A 19,644-nucleotide genomic window follows, 5' to 3' on the forward strand; every position below is an offset into this window, starting at 1 on the left:
GCAAGCTCCTTGGGGGCAGAGACCTGTTTTGTGTAATGCTTAGATTACTTTTATGGTGGCACTCTATAAAGAAGAGCTTTCCGTGAAGCAGGTTGCAGTCTGGTGGGTATCTGAGGATCCCGCCTCCCACCCCTTAGGATTCCGGTCCCGCCCTCCCTCAAAGCCCAGCAGTACCTTCATGCTCTACTCCAGGGACGGAGAGGTCTTCTGTTCCTTGCCAGAGAATTTTTCCCGTTTCTGCGTCCCGGAGATTCATCCAATTTCTGTTTGCGAAGCAGTTAAGGAAAAAAAAGGGAGCGGCATTTCCGAACTCTACACAACACGCTCTTGTGTTACGGAACCAAGGCCTCTCACGGCACCAAGCAGCGGACTGAAAATGCACGGCCACCGCCAGCATTCATGAACTGCGAAGCTGCCTGAGAACCTGGTCAGACTATCGGTGATGCCAGCCCAGTATTATAGGACTGGCACTGGCTCGCCGGGCAGGCAAAGAGATTTCGCATCACCTGTCAGTCAATTCTCTTTTAATTGGAGGCGCCAGGATTGAACGGGGAATCTTCTGCATGCAAAACGTCCCACACCACGAACGACTTGGACTTTTCGAGGTGCCTCTCCCACAGCTTGAGCTTCCAGCAAGGCAAACATCACAGAACTCAAGGGGCTGGCAACATTCCTGTTCCTCCAGCTGCAAGCCTTTTTTTCTTGTTTGCAATAATAATAATAATAATAATAATAACAACACCCCAACTTCATAGAAACGGGCCTTATATCAAACTAGATTATTAATCCATCTAGCAATACGTTTCAACTCCAACTGGCAGCAGCTCCTGCAAACCTGAAATTCATTTAGCTGGACCTGTCAGGGAGCAAAGCTGGCATTTCCGGCACACACGGGGCAAAAGCTCCACTACTCAGTTCTGCCGCCTCCTAGAAGTTCCGTAGAAAAAAGGGTTGTAAAGAAAGTGCAAGTGTTTGGAGAAAATAATTTATAGCCCAAAGCTTGTTACGGAGACTGGTCTCTGACAGGGAGAGCTGCAATTCTCCTTGAAACAAAACGGCATTGCAGAAGAGAAGGCGCGGGACGGGACTTGGGAATATACAAGTGACTGGTAAAGGAAAAGGAGAAGAAACCTTGGATGGTGGTGGCTAGGATGGAGACGGAACAGCTACCGCCAAGCAGATCCAGTTAACAACTTAACTAGCAGGGCAGAAGGCTCGATACTAAAACATGCCATGCAGAAACAAGACGTCTTGAACCAGATCTACATGCGTGGTTATCTCCTAATGTGTTTAATTGGTTTAGCGATTCTTCTATCCCAGCAGGGGAAAGACTGCTGTTAAAAATAGAAAGATTCTTATCGGCAGAAGAGCAGCAGGGCCTTGCAAGCCGGATCCAGAGGGCATTGCGGATAATTAAGTCGTAGGGGCGATATTAATATGGCTTGAACATGGGTGGTCTACTTGGAGGAAGCCTTTCGGAGACGTTTGGATGAGGAAGACAGAGATTGCACCTGGGCGTTGACAAGGGAGATTGTCCAGGGAACTATGGCTTTCAGGAGTAGAATAAACTGCAAAGCAAAGCAGTGCAGAGAGAGAAAAGGTGTGTGGTTACAGACATCAAAGGTCACACACACCCAATTCCTCAAGTGCAGATGGGCTTGGATGAGCAGCAGGGAATTTTCCTGCCCATCAACAACTTCACTGCAACACTGTCAGGCGGCCGGCATTTAATTTGTCCACAGGATTCTTGAACAAGTTTATTCGCACACACACACACACACATTCCTGGCTATTATTTATTTTAAAATATTTATCTTATCACCCCACATCTCGATCTCAGGAGTCCCCAAGGCGAGTGACACTAGAAATCGGTCAAAGAATCAGTACAACATGCAGCAACATTTAAGAAGTCAATTCAGTTGTATAGCAGCAGCAGCAGCAAGCACTGGCTTCTATCAGAAATCCTAAGGAAATAAACAGCATTATGAGTCGTTTCCTCAAAGTCATCCAGCAGGAAACCCAGTGATCAGGTGATGGAAGGGTCTTTGGGAGCCAGGACTCCGTGATTGATATGCCCCATCTTTAAGTTAGCACCCATTCCCCTGGGAAGACGGGGCACTCTAAGCAGAGCCCCTGAAGACCTTAGCAGCTGGGCAGGTGTGTAGAGTAGCAGGCAGCCCTTCAGGATGTCTACAGCAGGGGTGGGCAGAAGTTAGATTTCCAGATATTTTGGACTTCAACTCCCAGGAGCTCCTGCCAGTATGGTCAATCATCAGGAATGCTGGGAGTTGAAGTCCAAAATGTCTGGAGGATCTGGTTTCTGCTCAATGATATCCATTCACTGGAGAACCAGGGACCTTCTTACATGCAATGCAGGTGCTACATTACTTGAAATATATTCGTCCTGCTTCTAAGCTGATTGACAATAAGCAAGACCTATCTTCCTTCTCCTCATCCCTTCTAATACCAATTCACATTTCCCTGTGCTTATGTCAACTTAGCCAAAACTGCACCACTCACTAGCAGACACAGGGTAACCCCAAGATTTGCAGGGGTACAAAAGTCCCAAGGGGGGGGGAACCCTAAAGGGAGGGGGGAAGCTGCCCAAACAGCCAAATAACTCAGAGGCGCAAATGATGGCAGACTGAGACACCTCAGAACTCAGTGCGAAGGGGGCAGAGTGAGTAGACAAGGCAGAAGGAAGAAACACAGATGAAAAGGGGAGACAGAGACAGAGAGACACCTTTTTTCCTGATAGGTCATTTCCTGGCTCACACTGAGAAGCTGTTTTTAAACTGTCCTTAGGGATATCATAGAATCACAGAACAGTAGAGTTGGAAGGGGCCTCTAAGGCCATTGAGTCCAACCCCTCTGCTCAAGGCAGGAACCCACCTTAAAGCATCCCTGACAGAAGGCCTCTTGAAGGCCTCTAGTGTGATCAATGCCTCTAGCCGTTGCTGGGCAAGCTCCATGGCTGAGGGGGGTCCAAGCACAGCCTTCTCAAGTCCACCCTGGCTCAATTTATACAGATCTACCAGCTACCGAAACCTTAATACACGTGCCTGAAGGAAGCAGAAGAACATTAAATTTCATAAATGAAAGTTGGTGCTCATTGTCAGAAGGAAAGTCTATCTTTCCTTCTGAATATTTTGAATATTTGCATTTTCTTTTACTGGAATCTCACAGAGGCCAGAATCTCAACTACTACTTAGCATCATGCAAATCCGGGTGTGTGTTTTCTCCTCCTTTGAACAAGTGTCTCTCATGCCATAGCAAACTGCTTTTGAAGCTGCCTTTCTTTTCACAGGTCTCCTCATCTTGGCCAGAGGTCTCCTCATCTTGGCCAGAGTCAACAACGGTTGCCCTTAGCAGGCAGCCAAATAAAAGCACCTGCCCCCTCCAGCCGGCCCTTGTGGCCAGGCTTGTTAATCTTCGCACCAGCCAACCCAGGGGGATGCAGGGAAAATACAACGCGCACATTAGCGGTGCGTGTTTGGGCGGGACGGGGGATCAAATTCATGTTTGGAAGAACCCAGGTGACTGGATGGCTGGGACTTTTCCACCTTGCATATTGGATGTGGGAAGGATATGACACAAGACTAGGATGGGGAGATGAGGCGTCATTGCAATCCTTAGACAGCAGCCTCAGTTTTCCAAGAATCGTCATCGTATTCTAAGACACTGGCCTCACAGAGCACAGCGTAAAATATCCCCCCCGTTCCTGGCTGCCAGCCTCCAGTTTCTAAGGGCCTCGTTTCCAGCTTTGCCTCTGCATCCCTATCCAAGAAGTCATTATTATTCAATTGCTAACAGTTTCCAAGCTTGTTCCCCAACTTATGCATTCTGCTCGTCATGGATCTAACAGCACATTCACCCATGTAACACGCATACGCACACACACAGAGCCTCCTTCCTAAGCAGCACGAACAGCACGGCAGTCAGGCTCACTCGGACCTGCTTGAATTTCTCAGCATTTCCTCTCGGCGGTGCCAAGATTTCTTTTCCAAGGCCGCATCCAATCCGTTTCAAAACGTCAACATTCCTGGCATCAAAGAGCAAAGTCAGACACTCTGGCAGGACTAGGAAAGCGAGGAGCGTTGCTTTGGACAGCCAGCTGCAGCCAAGGGCAGCTACTCCAGAAAGCTGCAGCAACCTTGGCTAGCTCTTGTCAGCTGCTTTCCTCCAGACGACCTGGAAAGAGGCCGCTGCCTAGTGTGGTCTCCTTTTGTAGGGAATGTTAAACTACGACGCGCTTCCCAGGGACAGGAGGTTGACTGCCAGGGAACAAGGAGACATCTTGCTCCAGCAATACTATTAGGAAGTGACACCGTTTATGGCAAGGAAGAGCGGGCACACATTTCATAATGCAGTCAAACCACACGTGTCGCGTCGAGTTTGCAAGCGGAAAGGAATAATGTTCCAAAATGGCACATTTCCAACCAAGGAGGCAGTACGTAGCTAAGCGTTGAAGAGGAAGGAGCAACTTCCAAAGTTTCAGGGGGGTTGTGCACTCTGAACTCCGGGCATGGCGTGGCTGTTGCCACATAAGCTGGCCACTTCACAAACAGGCTCGATAGTGAAGTTGTCGCCATCTAATAGTGAGGGGCTTCTCACGGATGGAGAATGCATGCTACAGCCAGGGCATTCTAGGCAAAATCCAAAGAGATGCAACTGTCAAGTATAAAACCCATCTGACCTCTTACAATATGAAAACAGCTGCCTTCTTTTCCTAGGAAGTTTTAAAGTTTTATACCAGTTTTAAAATCTCTTCACTGGCTTCCAATTAGTTTCCAGGCAAAGTATTTATTTATTTATTTATTTATTACATTTCTATACCGCCCAATAGCCGGAGCTCTCTGGGCGGTTCACAAAAATTAAAAGCATTCAAAGTATAAAACAACAGTATAAAACCATAATATAAAATACAATATAGAAGCTCAACCAGATAAAAACAGCAGCAACGCAAAATTACAGATTTAAAACACCAAGTTAAAATTTATTTATAGACTGTTAAAAAGCTGGGAGAATAAAAAGGTCTTCACCTGGCGTCTAAAGGCATATAATGTAGGTGGCAAGCGAACCTCCTTAGGGAGCTCATTCCACAGCCGGGGTGCCAAAGCAGAGAAGGCCCTCCTCCTGGGAGCCACCTGCCTCACTTCCTTTGGCAGGGGCTCGCGGAGAAGGACCCCTGAGGAGGACCTTAGGGTCCGGGCAGGTACATATGGGAGGAAGCGTTCCTTCAAATAACCTGGCCCCAAGCCGTTTAGGGCTTTAAATGTTAATACCAGCACTTTGAATCGGGCCCGGACCTGGACTGGCAGCCAATGAAGCTGGAAAAGGACTGGCGTGAAGTATAAAGTGTTGGTTATCACCTTTAAAGCCCTACATGGTTTGGGTCCAGGCTACCTGTGGGATCGCCTTCTCCCGTACAATCCACCCCGCACACTCAGGTCCTCTGGGAAGAATCTACTTCAGTCTACCAAAATTAGGCTCACAAGCATTACCCAGAGGACCTTCTCTTCTGCTGCTCCCGGACTGTGGAATGGCCTGCTGGAGGAGACTCGTCAACTTAACAGTCTTTTTGCATTTAAGAAAGCTATAAAGACTGATCTATTCTGGCAGGCCTATCCAATGGAATTTTAGGATGTTTTAATAATGTATATTATGTTTTCAATACAATTTTACGTATTTTATATTTATTGTTGTTCCCCGCCCCAATCCAAACGGAGAGGCGGGTAAGAAATCAATTTATTATTATTAAGAAGTGAAATTGTCAGCAAACCTTTGACCACACCTTTATTAAGAAATGGCAGGGCCAACATATAAAGTAGTTTTCCCAGGGGCTGGATACAGCTTACAAGCTGCCAGCTGTCTGCCTAGAAAATTCCAGAAAACATGTGGCCAATTCCAGAGACGTAGCTACGTTCGACTCTTTGTTGATCTTGCAGCAGGCGCACGACACCTTAAAGATCAACAGATTTATCATAGCGTAATTTTGTGGACTTAAAGACACCACTTTGCCACATACTGAAGTGTCATCCTCAGTTGGTACACACAGACACTCAAGGGACAGAGAGGGAAAACGTCATAAGCTATGGAGCTAAAGGCCATGAAATCATAGAATCATAGAATAGCAGAGTTGGAAGGGGCCCACAAGGCCATCGAGTCCAACCCCCTGCTCAATGCAGGAATCCACCCTAAAGCTACTTGACAGATGGTTGTCCAGCTGCTTCTTGAAGGCCTCTAGTGTGGGAGAGCCCACAATAGGAGCAGTAAGTCTGCAGAGCCCAAATGCATGCAAGATCAGAGCGGAGTGTATCATGCACATCAAAAGTAATTGATAATACTCACTTTTCAGTTTCGCTAGGCTAATTATTATCAGCAAACCAGAGTTATTCAATTTAGGCTTTATCAGAGCAGGAGGGTTCTTTCACACTACAGGCGTTACATTATCATAAGGTAACTAGAAAGCAAGACCATTCTATCATCAATTGCTGCTGCTGTGAACAGGTCTCTGTGCTTATCTTGTGTTCGTTGTGACACATTTCCTGAAAATGCCAAGAAATGGGCCCACGACTTAGACGTTTTTTTCTCTCTCTTTATGTGTGTTATGTGTTAGACCTGCCAACCAAGAACACATCATGCACCTGGTGAGGTGGACTCCAGTCCACAAAAGTTTACACCACAGTAGCTCTGTTAGTTTTTATAGTGCCACAAGACTCCTTGTCATTTTTAGAAAACACAGAGAGTTCTCTGCTGTCGCAGGGCTCATGGGTAGGGATGACAGAGAAATCCACGAAGATCCCAATGAGTTCAGATCCCTACGGATCCCACCTGCGGATCCCGCAACTGACCGTTCTTTTCCGTTACTTGAATTTTAAATTTGCCTTTTAATGATGTGCTGCTTTTAGTGATGTATTGGTTTTAAATGTTTTAATTCGTTGTATGATGTTGCATTTCTGTTGTGTTGTGTTTTTTATTCTCCCAGTATTTTAACAGTCTATAAATTAATTTGAACTTGCTCTTTTAAATTTGTATTTTAAATTTGTATTTTTGCATTGCTGCTGTTTTTATCTTGGTTGTGCTTTTATATTGTATTTTATATTATGGTTTTATACTGTTGTATTAGATTTGAATTGTCTTAATTTTGTAAACAGCCCAGAGAGCTTCGGCTATTGGGCAGTATAGAAATGCAATAAATAAAAAAATAAAAAATATCATCATCATCATTATTATTATTATTTCGTGGATTTGCAGGCTCGTTTTTCACTTTTGGAGGGGATTTGTGCTAATTCTCATCAATGCTAATGTTCACATTACTTAATGCACACTAGCACTAATTTGCATTAACGAATTTGCACCAGCATATTTGCATTAACGAATTTGCACCAGCATATTCGAGCAAGTGCTTATTAGCGCAAGTAGAACAATATTCTGGTAAAAATAATCCAAATGAACGAAAAACCGAAGAAAATATGCCTGACTAGGCATAACCCAGATGGAACAGATTTAACAAAATCCATACACGGCTCATCTTAGGGCACGCATGAGTTGATCCTGAGCCAAATCAGGGGCGGGGGTCTCCATCTCCCCCCCCAGAGAGGGCAGCAGACTATCCCAAGACAATGCTCCTCCACTTGTTCACATCACACGGTACACAGTACATGCCCAACCTTTTGCCTCTGCAGACAAAGAAAAGGTCTTCTTTAGGAAGGCAACGCCTCCCCCCACGCCTGAACAACAAAGCGAGCCTAAAACCCAACACGCAGCACCCTCAGGGTCCCTGGGGCAGAGAGTAAGACAGTGAGGCAGCTCTGTGGGGGAGAGATGCTTGTGTCACTTAACAGTGGCATATTGCTGCCATGGCAATCGGTGCCAGAGGAGGATAACGTGGGTAAACACGGGCTAAAGAGCGGCATCGCTGGGCAGAGACGGGTCTTCTCTGACAAAAGCCAAATGCTGAAGTAAGCGTTTTAAACTGCCTTCTGAGAACCTGACATCTGGAATTGCTTTCCCCCTTGCAAACGCCAGGACAGCCTTCCAGGAGCTGCGCTGGGATACTACTTAGCCCATCATGAGCTGCGTTCGCAACTGGAGCAGAATCTGAACCGTTGCGGCGGCTCCAGCTTTGACGTCTCCCTTCCCTGCCATCCCCCACCCACCCACCCGAGAGTGGGTCAAGCTGGACACTTCATCTTGCTAAACCAGCGTATTCAAAAAGACAGTTCCCAGAGCCTGAAACTGCCACACATTTAACATGCACCTTCAATCAATGCCCCCACTTAATTCTGGATTCCAGACAAGCCCAGGGAATGCAGATGGGTCTCTCTTCATTGCAGAGTTAATCTTGTCGAAATTTCACAGCGGACTCACACTGAGCTGCGGCATCTAATGAGCAAAATAAAAATTCAGATCAGCTAGAGGGCCGACTGAGGAAAAGCACTCCCGGAAAACCGATGCCAACAAAGGAACTGGCTTCTATTTGCTGACCAAGCACAGAGGCAAGACAAGCTGCCTCTCTCAGCATTCGGGTCAACCATTCCCAAGGCAGAATATCAATATGGACAGGGTTGTGCGTACACCACACTTGAACAACAAAAAAAACAACCCACGAATTCTACAGAAAAACAACTAAGGTTTGCAGCCTGCATACTTTATTCAACCCCTACACCTCTTTGTCTGTTTTTGCACAACTGCTTCTGCTACCGCGCACCATGGGGGAGGGGGGGGGGGCGCATGGAATTATGCCAGTCCCACCCACTGGCTAATAAGAACCCTACTTGGTCCTTCTTCTGCAATTTCACTAGCGCTGCCCAAGTACTTTCAGGCCTACCTTCACAGCCGTAAGTTATGAATTTGGTTTCTCCCCGCACACACGCACACCCATTTTTGGCAAACGTTCAGATTGTTTTAGGATACCAAATTCTGCACCTAATGGTCAGTGCTGCAGTTGTGCCATGTTTGCGCAAGCTGTATGAATGCACTCAGAAAACTCTCAACTCAAGGGAGGCTGGTTTAGAGCTCTCTTTCCTGGTTTGTTGCTGAAGGGGAGTTAACCAGATCAGGTTCTGTCTGGGATGCTTTAGGGTGGATTCCTGCATTGAGCAGGGGGTTGGACTCGATGGCCTTGTAGGCCCCTTCCAACTCTGCTATTCTATGATTCTATTTCTTTTTACTGTTGCGTTTCTAACAGATTTGTTCTTATGTTTTAACTGAGGTTTTATTTTTATCGGTATTTTACTATTGTTAGCCACCTCCAGTGCCGTTTTTAGCAGAAAGTTTTTATTTATTTATTTATTACATAAACAGGTGAGACATAAATTTAATGATGATATAAAACAACCAAGGAACAGGCGGGCCATCTTGGAAACTAGCCGAGGGCCAAAATGAGCAGCAAAGGCTGTCAACACTTCCAACAGTCCTGCATCAGGTGCCTTGTGCAGGAAGGCGAGACAGAAATCTCAAAGAAAAACAAAACGTGATGACTTATAAATAAGTCGTCACTCACTCCTGTGACTCCCTCCTGGGCCTCCGCGGTCTCTCCAGCCTGCCTGGATAACACTGTCTGTCCCTCATCACAGTGGGCCTGGCTTACTCTTGCAAGCGCATCAACTCCTGGGCTTTGCGTCAGGGCCCCGGTTCGGCTGTTCAGAGGTCAGAGGGTCTGGCCAGTCTCGAGGGCTTCATAGGAAAGCCAAAAATGGAATCCTATGTGCAATTAAAACCCCTTCGCTCACCGACAGCCACACTCCATGGACTCTGTAAGTGCAGATTATTCAAGGGGGATCAGAGCCTTTCCTCAGAAAGGAACAGACAAGTCTGTTTGCATGGTATTATTTGTGCATTTATACATCGACACGTTAGACTCAGAGTTTCATAAGCAGCAGCTAAGAAGTACCAGGAAGAGGCAAATACCAGCCCACTTTCCATCAGCTACGGACTGAAGCACCCCACATATCTTTACTGTGGAGACCAGAGTCACCGAAACAGGACACCTTATGCTCACGTTAAGAGCATAACGTGAGCATAAGGTGTCCTGCACTCCGTGTCCTGCACTCCCGTTCAGAGTGCAGGACACGGAATAACGGGCTCAAGTTAAAGGAAGCCAGATTCCAGCTGGACATCAGGAAAAACTTCCTGACTGTTAGAGCAGAACAACAATGGAATCAATTACCAAGGGAGGCGGTGGGCTCTCCCACACTAGAGGCATTCAAGAGGCAGCTGGACAACCATCTATCAGGGATGCTTTAGGGTGGATTCCTGCATTGAGCAGGGGGTTGGACTCAATGGCCTTGTAGGCCCCTTCCAGCTCTGCTAGTCTATGATTCTATAAGAGCTGTTTGCATGCGTCCTCATCTCAATCCTTGTATTTAGATCACCAGGCATTTCTCTTCCAGTAGCTAGACAGAGTTCTGCCCCTGAGGTGAAAGTCCGTCATCAGACCTTGCCCTATGGGAACTCCTCTCCCACCAAAATGCCCCCCTTGGCACTTGTCAGGCTGAGCATCACCTGCAACTGGCCTGGCCGGGGGGCCCTCAATCAATGGTTCCCCTTTCCATCTGAAAACACAAAGGCGTTTCATCCACCCAACTACTTCAATCTTTGTTAAGCAAGGCGTAACACACTCTTTTCCCATTCGCCATCAGAAGCTCTTTAAACGTAAGCAGACTTCCTTTTCCGCTCCATCCTGACGCTGTGCCAGCTGCCTATCCTGGCAGAACTCAGCTAACCTTGGCTATTCTCCTAGAGAAAGAGCGCCCCGGACCAGGGCCGTTTCTCCAGCAAAACAGCAACAGCAGGGGCAGTTTGAACTGCTTCTGCAGGCTTTAGAGGGGAGGAAGAGGCACGAGGCGGCGGCCAAGTGCCAGAAACCTACTCACCACAGGCTCAAAAGCCTGGGGCATTTTTTTTCAACCCTTGTCTGTAGGATGAGTCACCCAGAAGTCTGAACGGAAACTTCAAAACAGATGGAAAAAACTTTGTTCTGCCACTGGGCTGCATGCGGCACTCACAGGAACACAGGGAGCTGCCTGAGTCAGACCCTCAGTCCACCTAGCCCAGTATTGCTTGCACTGACTGGCAGCGACGGCGCTCCAGGGGTGTGTGTCTTGCCTCGCCCTACCTGGAGAAGCTGGGGATCGAACCTGCGGCCTTCTGCACGCAAAGCAGGGGCTCTGTCATACTGAGCTGCTGTGCCCCCTCCCCTATTCGGAGACGGCCTTGGCTAAGCTCACAGAACTTCTACAGCGCCCCAGAGGAAGGTGGTGCCTCCCCGGCCTCAGAGTGGCAGCCATTCATTCATGATCAAGAAGGCAGCCTGATCTTGCCCTTAAGCAACAGAATGACATTTAATAGGGATAAACGCCAAATTCTACATCTAGGAAATAGAAACCAAAGGCACAGTTACAAGATGGGGGATACTCATCAATACTACAAACGAGAAGAATCTTGGAATTGTTGTAGATCACAAGCTGAATAGGAGCCAACAGTGCGATATGGCTGCAAGAAAGGTAAATGCTATTTTGGGCTGCATTAATAGAAGTATAGCTTCCAAATCGCGTGAGGTACTGGTTCCTCTCTATTCGGCCCTGGTTAGGCCTCATCTAGAGTATTGCATCCAGTTCTGGGCTCCACAATTCAAGAAGGACGCAGACAAGCTGGAGTGTGTTCAGAGGAGGGCAACCAGGATGAACAGGGGTCTGGAAACAAAGCCCTATGAAGAGAGACTGAAAGAACTGGGCATGTTTAGCCTGGAGAAGAAAAGATTGAGGGGAGACATGAGAGCACTCTTCATAGACTTAAAAGGTTGTCACACAGAGGAAGGCCAGGATCTCTTCTCGATCCTCCCAGAATGCAGGACACGGAATAACGGGCTCAAGTTAAAGGAAGCCAGATTCCAGCTGGACATCAGGAAAAACTTCCTGACTGTTAGAGCAGTACAACAATGGAACCAGTTACTTAGGAAGGTGGTGGGCTCTCCCACACTAGAGGCCTTCAAGAGGCAGCTGCACAACCATCTGTCAGGGATACTTTAGGGTGGATTCCTGCATTGAGCAGGGGGTTGGACTCGATGGCCTTGTAGGCCCCTTCCAACTCTGCTATTCTATGATTCTATGATAATGAGCGACACAAGACATGCGGCACCTGCAAGGCTAATGCTGCGGGTGTGAAGAAGTTGGGAGACGGCTCCGGAGGACTCGGGAAGGCGGCAGCCCGCTGTAGTACTTATTCATGAACCAGCTCGCGCCAGCTGTGCCTGGTGCCGTGCCAACCCTGCTGCCGTACGCATTCCTGAACAGCGTGGCCTTGTGTGCGATGCCCAAGAGAAAGTGAGGAGTGAGGACCGCCAGGACCACCACCACCAGTTCTGTCCGCTGGAAAAGCAAGAAGCCAGGGCAGCCTCCCCCCACCTGGCGCCCTCCAGATGTGTGGGGCTTCAACTTCCCCATTCCTAGACCACACGGCCTGGGGATGCTGGGAGTTGTATTCCAACACATCCAGAGGGTGCCAGGTGGGGGCTGCCACGACACAGGCTCTGAACACCAAGCCTGCCCGCGGCTACTCCCCGCTCAAGCCAAGCACCACCGCTTGATACACCTGAGGCGAGGGATAAAAACCGCCTTCCTCCAAACTATGTGGAGAAAGGGGTTAAATGGAGAAGGATTTCAATATATAAAATAAAACACTGTGAGTTATATGTGCTGAGGTGAATTATTGTCAGAGTGGGTGCTAAATGTGTAAACTTCAGATGATAAATGCCAAACAGACACGTGGGATTTTTGTGGTAGTTAAAAACAAAATAATTAAAAATTATTTTTAAAAGTTCACAAGCTTTGTTTCAAATAAAACATTTAAAAACCTTTTTGAAATCTTTCATCCCATCCTTTCACTCATTCACATACGCGCTTTCCTTTCTCTCACACAATCACTCTTGAGCTTTCTTTATTATCGGTATTGTTTAATATATGTCAACTACGTGCACACCACACTCCAAGAACACCACTCTCTACCCTGACCCTTAAATTTCCCAGAACTTAAGTACTCTAAGCACAGAGAGCACTAAAGACTCTAAGACAGCCTTCCTCAACCTGGGGCGCTCCAGATGTGTTGGACTGCATCTCCCAGAATGCCCCAGCCAGCTGGCTGGGGCATTCTGGGAGTTGTAGTCCAACACATCTGGAGCGCCCCAGGTTGAGGAAGGCTGCTCTAAGAGGACCTAACAAGTCCCCCTCAATCCCCTCCATCGATCCCTTATATATCCCTCCTCCCCCTCCCCAGACATTCTAACTCCGCCCACTCAGGTCAACATTCTAAACTCACCACAGACTTACAAACTGCAGACATGCATTTGGGAACTGACTTGTGGGTTCTAACGCCACAGGGGGGGGGGGGCGGTAAGGCTGAGCTAGAGGAAGGAAAGCTCCATTTGGCAGGTCATCCTGCCCTAGAGAAGGTAAGGAGGGCAGAGGGGAAGCAGGAGAGAGCAAGTGGGGAGGAGGCTCTCCTCCGCTTGCTCCGGATGACATCCACGCAACGGCGAGGCTCACTGAGTGGAAACGATAGCCACAAACTGAAAGGCTTTTTCTCAAGAGCATGCTGAAATGCGCTTGAAAAAGCACACCGCACGTCTTTTACTGCGCGGCAAACGTGACCCAAAACAAGGCCCGTCTGGGAGATTTTACTCTCTATAGCTTAAAGCTGCTCAAGGCAGCATGTGGCGATACCCACCTTTCGGTCCTGTAGGTATGTCTGGAGTTTTTTATGTCTAGTGAGCGCGGAATGTTTGACTGAGTGGGCGTGGCTAGTGATGCGGTGAGAGAGGGGGGAGTATAAATAGGTTGGCTGAGGGGATTGTGTGAGTTAGTTTGAGTGAGTCGGTTAAGGGATACAGGGTTCATTTAGTTTGGAGCGTCCAGTGGTGTGGAGAGTGAATGGAGACAAGATTTTAAGAGACTTAAGATTACTGTTTCGATCAGAACTAGTAGATTAAGCAGGTTAACTGGCATTTAAAGTAGCTAAGATCTGTTAAACAAAAATAAACATTTTATTTCGTTTCGTTACCTCAAACCACATGTCTGCTTGGCTTTATCACCTGCTCTAAATCACTATCATAAACACCGTGTATATATATTGTTATGTATATATATGTTATGCATATAACATATATATGTTATGCCAGGTACAGCTAGTATGTGTGTGTGTGTATATACACACACACACACACATACTAGCTGTACCTGGCATAACATACGCCATTGTGGCATATCTTAAAGTTTATTAATTAAATATCATCACGAGGGGGCGCGGGCTGCTTGGAGGCCGCCGATATAGCGCCGTCTGGCAGACCTGGGGGGCAGGGAGGTCGGGGGGGAGGAGGAGCAGGTGTCCCCCTTTCCCTGGGTTTCCTGTCAGCCTTGGGCCAGCCGCCCAGCCTGCATGAGATTAGGCCGGAGCCTGGGTTCGCAGCAGGCAAGCGGCCTTCTACCCGGCCACCGAGGGCCCCGGCCGTGCCTCACTCATGCTCCGGACCGTGGCGCTGCCCCCTTCATGGGGGTGGGGGAGCGAAGAGGCAGAAAGGGGGGTAGGATTACCTTGGAAAGGCCGGAGGAGTCGGGCAAGGGGCTTAGCAGCCTGTATCAGCTGATGTTGCAAGTTGTTACTGTTGCTTAGCAACCTGTATCATCCATTTCCTGCCTCCCCGTTGTAGGCGGGAATCTCCCTGCCTGGGACGGTCTTTCCGCTCTAGAGGAGGTAGAGTCCTGTATCTCGCCGTCTGAAAAAGGTTCAGGTTGGGTCGGCGCCTGTAAGGTAGGAGATCGCCTCGGTATCGAGGATCTCCTCGGTGTTGGTAATTCTCTCGGTATGGAGGATCTCCTCGGTCTCGGCGACTCTATAGGCGGCGATTGCCTTGGCGCCGACGTCTGTCTCGGTGTCGAGGGCTGCGGTGGTGCCTGTAAGTCTGGTGGTGACGCTACCGGGCGTGTAATGGAGGATCGAGAATGTTTAGTCTTCTTCCTCTTTTTTGTGGGTTCCCTGGCGTCGCGCGCCTTTTTGGAAATCTTTTTTGCAGTGGATACGGTCAAGGAACAACCTGGGGTTGGTGGATTAACTCTTTCCGCACGGGGCGATAGAATTTGAGATGGTGGAGACTCCCCTACACACACCTCTTGAATATATACATCTGCGTCATCGTGAGCGAGCTCCTGTAAAGAGGGCTCCTCTCTGCGGGAGATCGAGGCCGTAGGTGACGCCATTGTTTTGCGCCTACTTTCCTCCGCGTGTTTGGGCGTTTCAGTTGCCCGAAGTGCTTTTTCCCACAAAATTGCGCGGAGTCTATCCGCTCTATGTTTTCTTGTTTGTCTAGTAAAAGACATACAGTGGTGGCACGTCTCCGTCTTGTGGCCCTCGCCGAGGCAAATAAGGCACAGGGAGTGCCCGTCGGTGGGAGGAAGTTTTCCCCCGCACCTAACACATTTCCTGAAAGGCGCCTTCGTGGCCATTCACTCTTAGGATGATATCTTGAAAATACTGGAAATTCGAAACATTCGCTATGGAAGTCCCTTCATACGATGTTGCCGCAATGGCGGTCGATGAAGAACTGGGATCCTTAGGCGGGAACAGTTGCACATGCGCAGTGGCGCTGAGGGGAGTTCCCGCCTAATCCGTTTCCTTTAGCTTTGGAAGTACCCGATACGAGCTCTGCGCAGGCGCAAAGCCCATATGTGTGATGCATAGAGACCACGAAGAAGAAGGTTGTTTTACCCTACCCTCAGGTTGTTGAAGTGGTGGCGCTTGGCTTGAGAAGGGTGTGCTAGGCAAGGCCTTCTGTATAATGTCGGTGCCGTCACATAGCACGACACCAGTTGCTGGGGAACATGGGCACGAGGGTGCTCTTGCACTCCTGTCCTGCTTTTGGGCTTCTCATGAGCAGCTGGTTGGCCACTGTGTGAACAGGATGCTGGCCTAGATGGATCCTTGGTCTGATCCAGCATTAGGCCTGTTCTTACGTGGCAGCACTGGCATTTTGCTCTAGGGAGTCCTGAACGAAGAAGCCAACGCAACCTTGCAAAGAGCGCTTTCTGGGCGGGTGCTGCAAGGAGCACATCAGCTGGAGCACCAAACAGGTTTGGTTTCCCCGCAATGTCTGCACACCTTCATCTCTGCTGCTTGGGAATGGGAAGACGAAGGAAGAGGACTAGACACAAGAGTATGAAGGAAGGAGCAGGTAAAAAACTCTTTCCATCACTGGGCGGGAGAACATCCTGGGTCCAGGTGAGAGGCACAGTAAGGTCAAGGGTTCTGTCAGAGGCACACGCTGGGGACCTCCATCTGGCTGGCCGGAGAACCACACACTGCCCCTTTCTAGAGGGAGGGAGGGAGGGGGGATGATTTCGCGATATCGTGATCGCGAGATCATCCCCATAATCCACATGCGGGTGCGACATCCCGTGAGGAAGGAGGGTGTCGTGCCCGCCATTTTCTTTTTTAAAAAAAGGAGCTGAGCGCATGTGCACTCCAAGTAAACATATGATTTTTTTTAAAATGCCCCGAAACCGCTCCCCCTTACCCCTGCTCCCTCCCGGCCCGGTTCCTCCCCTCTACTAATCCCCGCTACATGCAGGAAGGAGGGAAGAAGCCGGGACGGGCGGCCACACCTCCTGAAAGACGGTCCCGAGACCACGGGAAGAATTGGGTTTTCCCCAGGGAGTACTTATCCATGGGAAAACCCGTTCTCATCCCTCCTTCCTCCCGGGAATCCCTGTGCGTCATTTGAACAGACAGGGACTCGGCCGTGTCCAGCCCGGATTTTCAGGTTGGTGTAGAAACAGCCACAGCCAAACACAACAAAGAACCGGCGTTTTAATGCCCCGCTCCAGCTGCCAGAAGGCCAAGCGCAAAAGCCCTGCTCTAAGCCCGTAAGTGTTGCCCCCGGAACCGCCAAGCTGATTCCCTTGTGCCTCCTCTGTGACCGAGCAGCTGAAGTGAGCAACTCCGCGTGCGTCTGCCCTTGGGACCGAGGAGTCGGCCGAACCGGCTTAATCCCGTTTCTGCTAATATTTTGGGAAACAGCATTATCTACTTTATTTGGGAAGTGGATGCATCGCGAGAAGCATTTCGGACAGGCACTTTGGCGGGAGGACTTATGGCAGATTAAGGGCTCAGCTTTCCTGCGAACTGCTCTTTGGCGGGGGCTTGTGCTTGGAATTTAAGTGCAGCTGGACCCTCTGCTTTTCAAAGGAATATATATATCTATATAAATAAAAATGAAAAAGACAGTTCGTTACTGTCGTTATATCTCTGAAAGTTCTTCACCGATTGCTTTGAAATTTTGACACAGCGTTGCGTTCGAATACGCGAGCGTTGTTATGTAACTATGTTCTCTATGGGGTCAAAGGTTTGTCTTAAAATCGAAGAAATAGGCCTCCTCAAAACCAGTCCTGCTGATCATTGTGACATCGCCAACCAGTAGACCAATCCGCTGCCTCTGCCTCCTCTCCTATTTGCATGTACTCTCGCAATTGGCTGAGTGAATATAGATGTCACACCTGTGACAGTTACACATTCTGAAGAAAGGTAACTGCCAGGAGTTTCCAGTAACTTCCTCACCGTAAAAACATGCTTTTATATCTCCGAAAGTTCTTCACCGATTGCTTTGAAATTTTGACACAGCGTTGCGTTCGAATACGCGAGCGTTGTTATGTAACTATGTTCTCTATGGGGTCAAAAGTTTGTCTTAAAATCGAAGAAATAGGCCTCCTCAAAACCAGTCCTGCTGATCATTGTGACATCGCCAATCAGTAGGCCAATCCACTGCCTCTGCCTCCTCTCCTATTTGCATGTTCTCTCCTATTTGCTCTTATAGGTCATTGTGACATCGGCAACCAGTAGACCAATCCACTGCCTCTGCCTTCTCTCCTATTTGCATGTTCTCTCCTATTTGCTCTTATAAGTCATTGTGACATCGCCAACCAGTAGGCCAATCCACTGCCTCTGCCTTCTCTCCTATTTGCATATTCTCTCACAATTGGCTGAGTGAATATAGATGTCACACCTGTGACAGTTACACGTTCTGAAGAAAGGTAACTGCCAGGAGTTTCCACTAACCTCCTCACCGTAAAAACATCCTTTTTTAAAAACCAAACAACCTGCTTACTTCATCCAAATAATGCCTCGCAGAAGATCACACTTAGGTTGTTGTACTCGCAGAGCGGAAGCACTGCGACGAGAAATTGCAAATCAGACTGAGGAAGAACGGGCATCAGCAAACGAGAAAAAAAGAAAAAGAATGCCTCAAATACGTGCCAAGGAACCAGCCACGCAACGTTCAGCCAGACTTGAGGATGCACGGTTGCGAGCACAGCAATCGCATTCTACAGCTTCAGATCTGCTTTGTTCTCAACAGAATGAACGCGACAGGCTGAGAGTGGCTGAAAGACGTCAACGAGAAACAGCACATCAGCGTCAAACACGACTCCGTGGTAAACAATCACACGATTACAATCGCCTTGCATTCCGGTACAACCCAGCTGATGATTATAGTTTGAGGTGGCATGTTCTCATCGGCACTATGACTGAAGTGTGTCCTTATTGCAAGGCTCTTAAATTTAATGGAGAAACAAAAGGAATGTGTTGCGCTGCTGGAAAAATTAAACTGCCTCAACTTGGAGAACCACCAGAGCCATTACAAACTTTGCTTGCCGGATATACCGCAGAATCAAAGCATTTCCTATCTAACATCAGGAAATACAACTCATGCTTCCAAATGACATCGTTCGGCGCAGAAATCATCACAGCTCCATTTATGCCAACTTTCAAAGTCAAAGGACAAATTTATCATAAAGCCGGCTCCTTCCTTCCGTTTCAAGATAGTCAACATAAATTCCCACAAATGTATTTCATTGGTGATGGCAATGATGAATTGAATGCACGCTGCGGAATTTATACCGGCATAAAAAGGTCCATCGTTTCAAAACTGCAACAACTACTTCATGAAAAAAACAATTTAGGACATTTGTTCAAAACAGCAATTGACATGATGCCATCAGATACACACAAGATTGTTATTCATGCTGACAAAACGCCTGCTGGAGAACATGTGCAAAGATTCAATGCTCCAACTATAGACGAAGTGGCAATTGTTACAGTCGGAGATCAATCTTGACAGGACCTTTCAAAGGTGAAGATGTCCTCATTCCTCGCATTCCTATGATTCCAACAGATATGCCATTTCAATTTAAGAGCTTGCAATTCCCAATTCGATTGGCGTTTGCAATCACCATCAACAAAGCTCAGGGCCAATCTTTAGAATTGTGCGGTTTAGATCTAGACACAGATTGCTTCTCACATGGACAATTATATGTTGCGTGTTCTAGAGTCGGCAAACCAGACAATCTCTATATCTATGCAGACAATGGAACAACTAAAAATATTGTATATCCACAAGCATTGTGAAATTAAACATATTAGAAACATCCGCTTTGTCTTTTTTTTCTTTTCAATTTAACCAGCAACGCGTGGCAGGGTACAGCAACGCGTGGCAGGGTACAGCTAGTATGTATGTATGTATGTGTGTGTGTATATATATATATAGGTTTGTTCAAAGCAGAGATGGGAAATGTGTGGCCCTCCAGGTGTTGTTGCACT

At 47.9% G+C, this 19,644-nt stretch overlaps 1 protein-coding gene across 1 annotated transcript in view; it reads right to left on the bottom strand.

The window, feature by feature from the left end:
- Window positions 1-19,644, bottom strand: part of PDE6D (phosphodiesterase 6D) — a 49,695-nt gene that overhangs the window by 18,526 nt on the left and 11,525 nt on the right. Inside the window, exon 3 of the mRNA XM_063131758.1 lies at window positions 175-263. Within this exon, the coding sequence (XP_062987828.1) occupies window positions 175-263 (89 nt within the window). The remainder of the gene's footprint in view (window positions 1-174; window positions 264-19,644) is intronic.

This window comes from Elgaria multicarinata, chromosome 8, assembly GCF_023053635.1.
Source record: "Elgaria multicarinata webbii isolate HBS135686 ecotype San Diego chromosome 8, rElgMul1.1.pri, whole genome shotgun sequence".
NCBI lineage: Eukaryota > Metazoa > Chordata > Lepidosauria > Squamata > Anguidae > Elgaria > Elgaria multicarinata.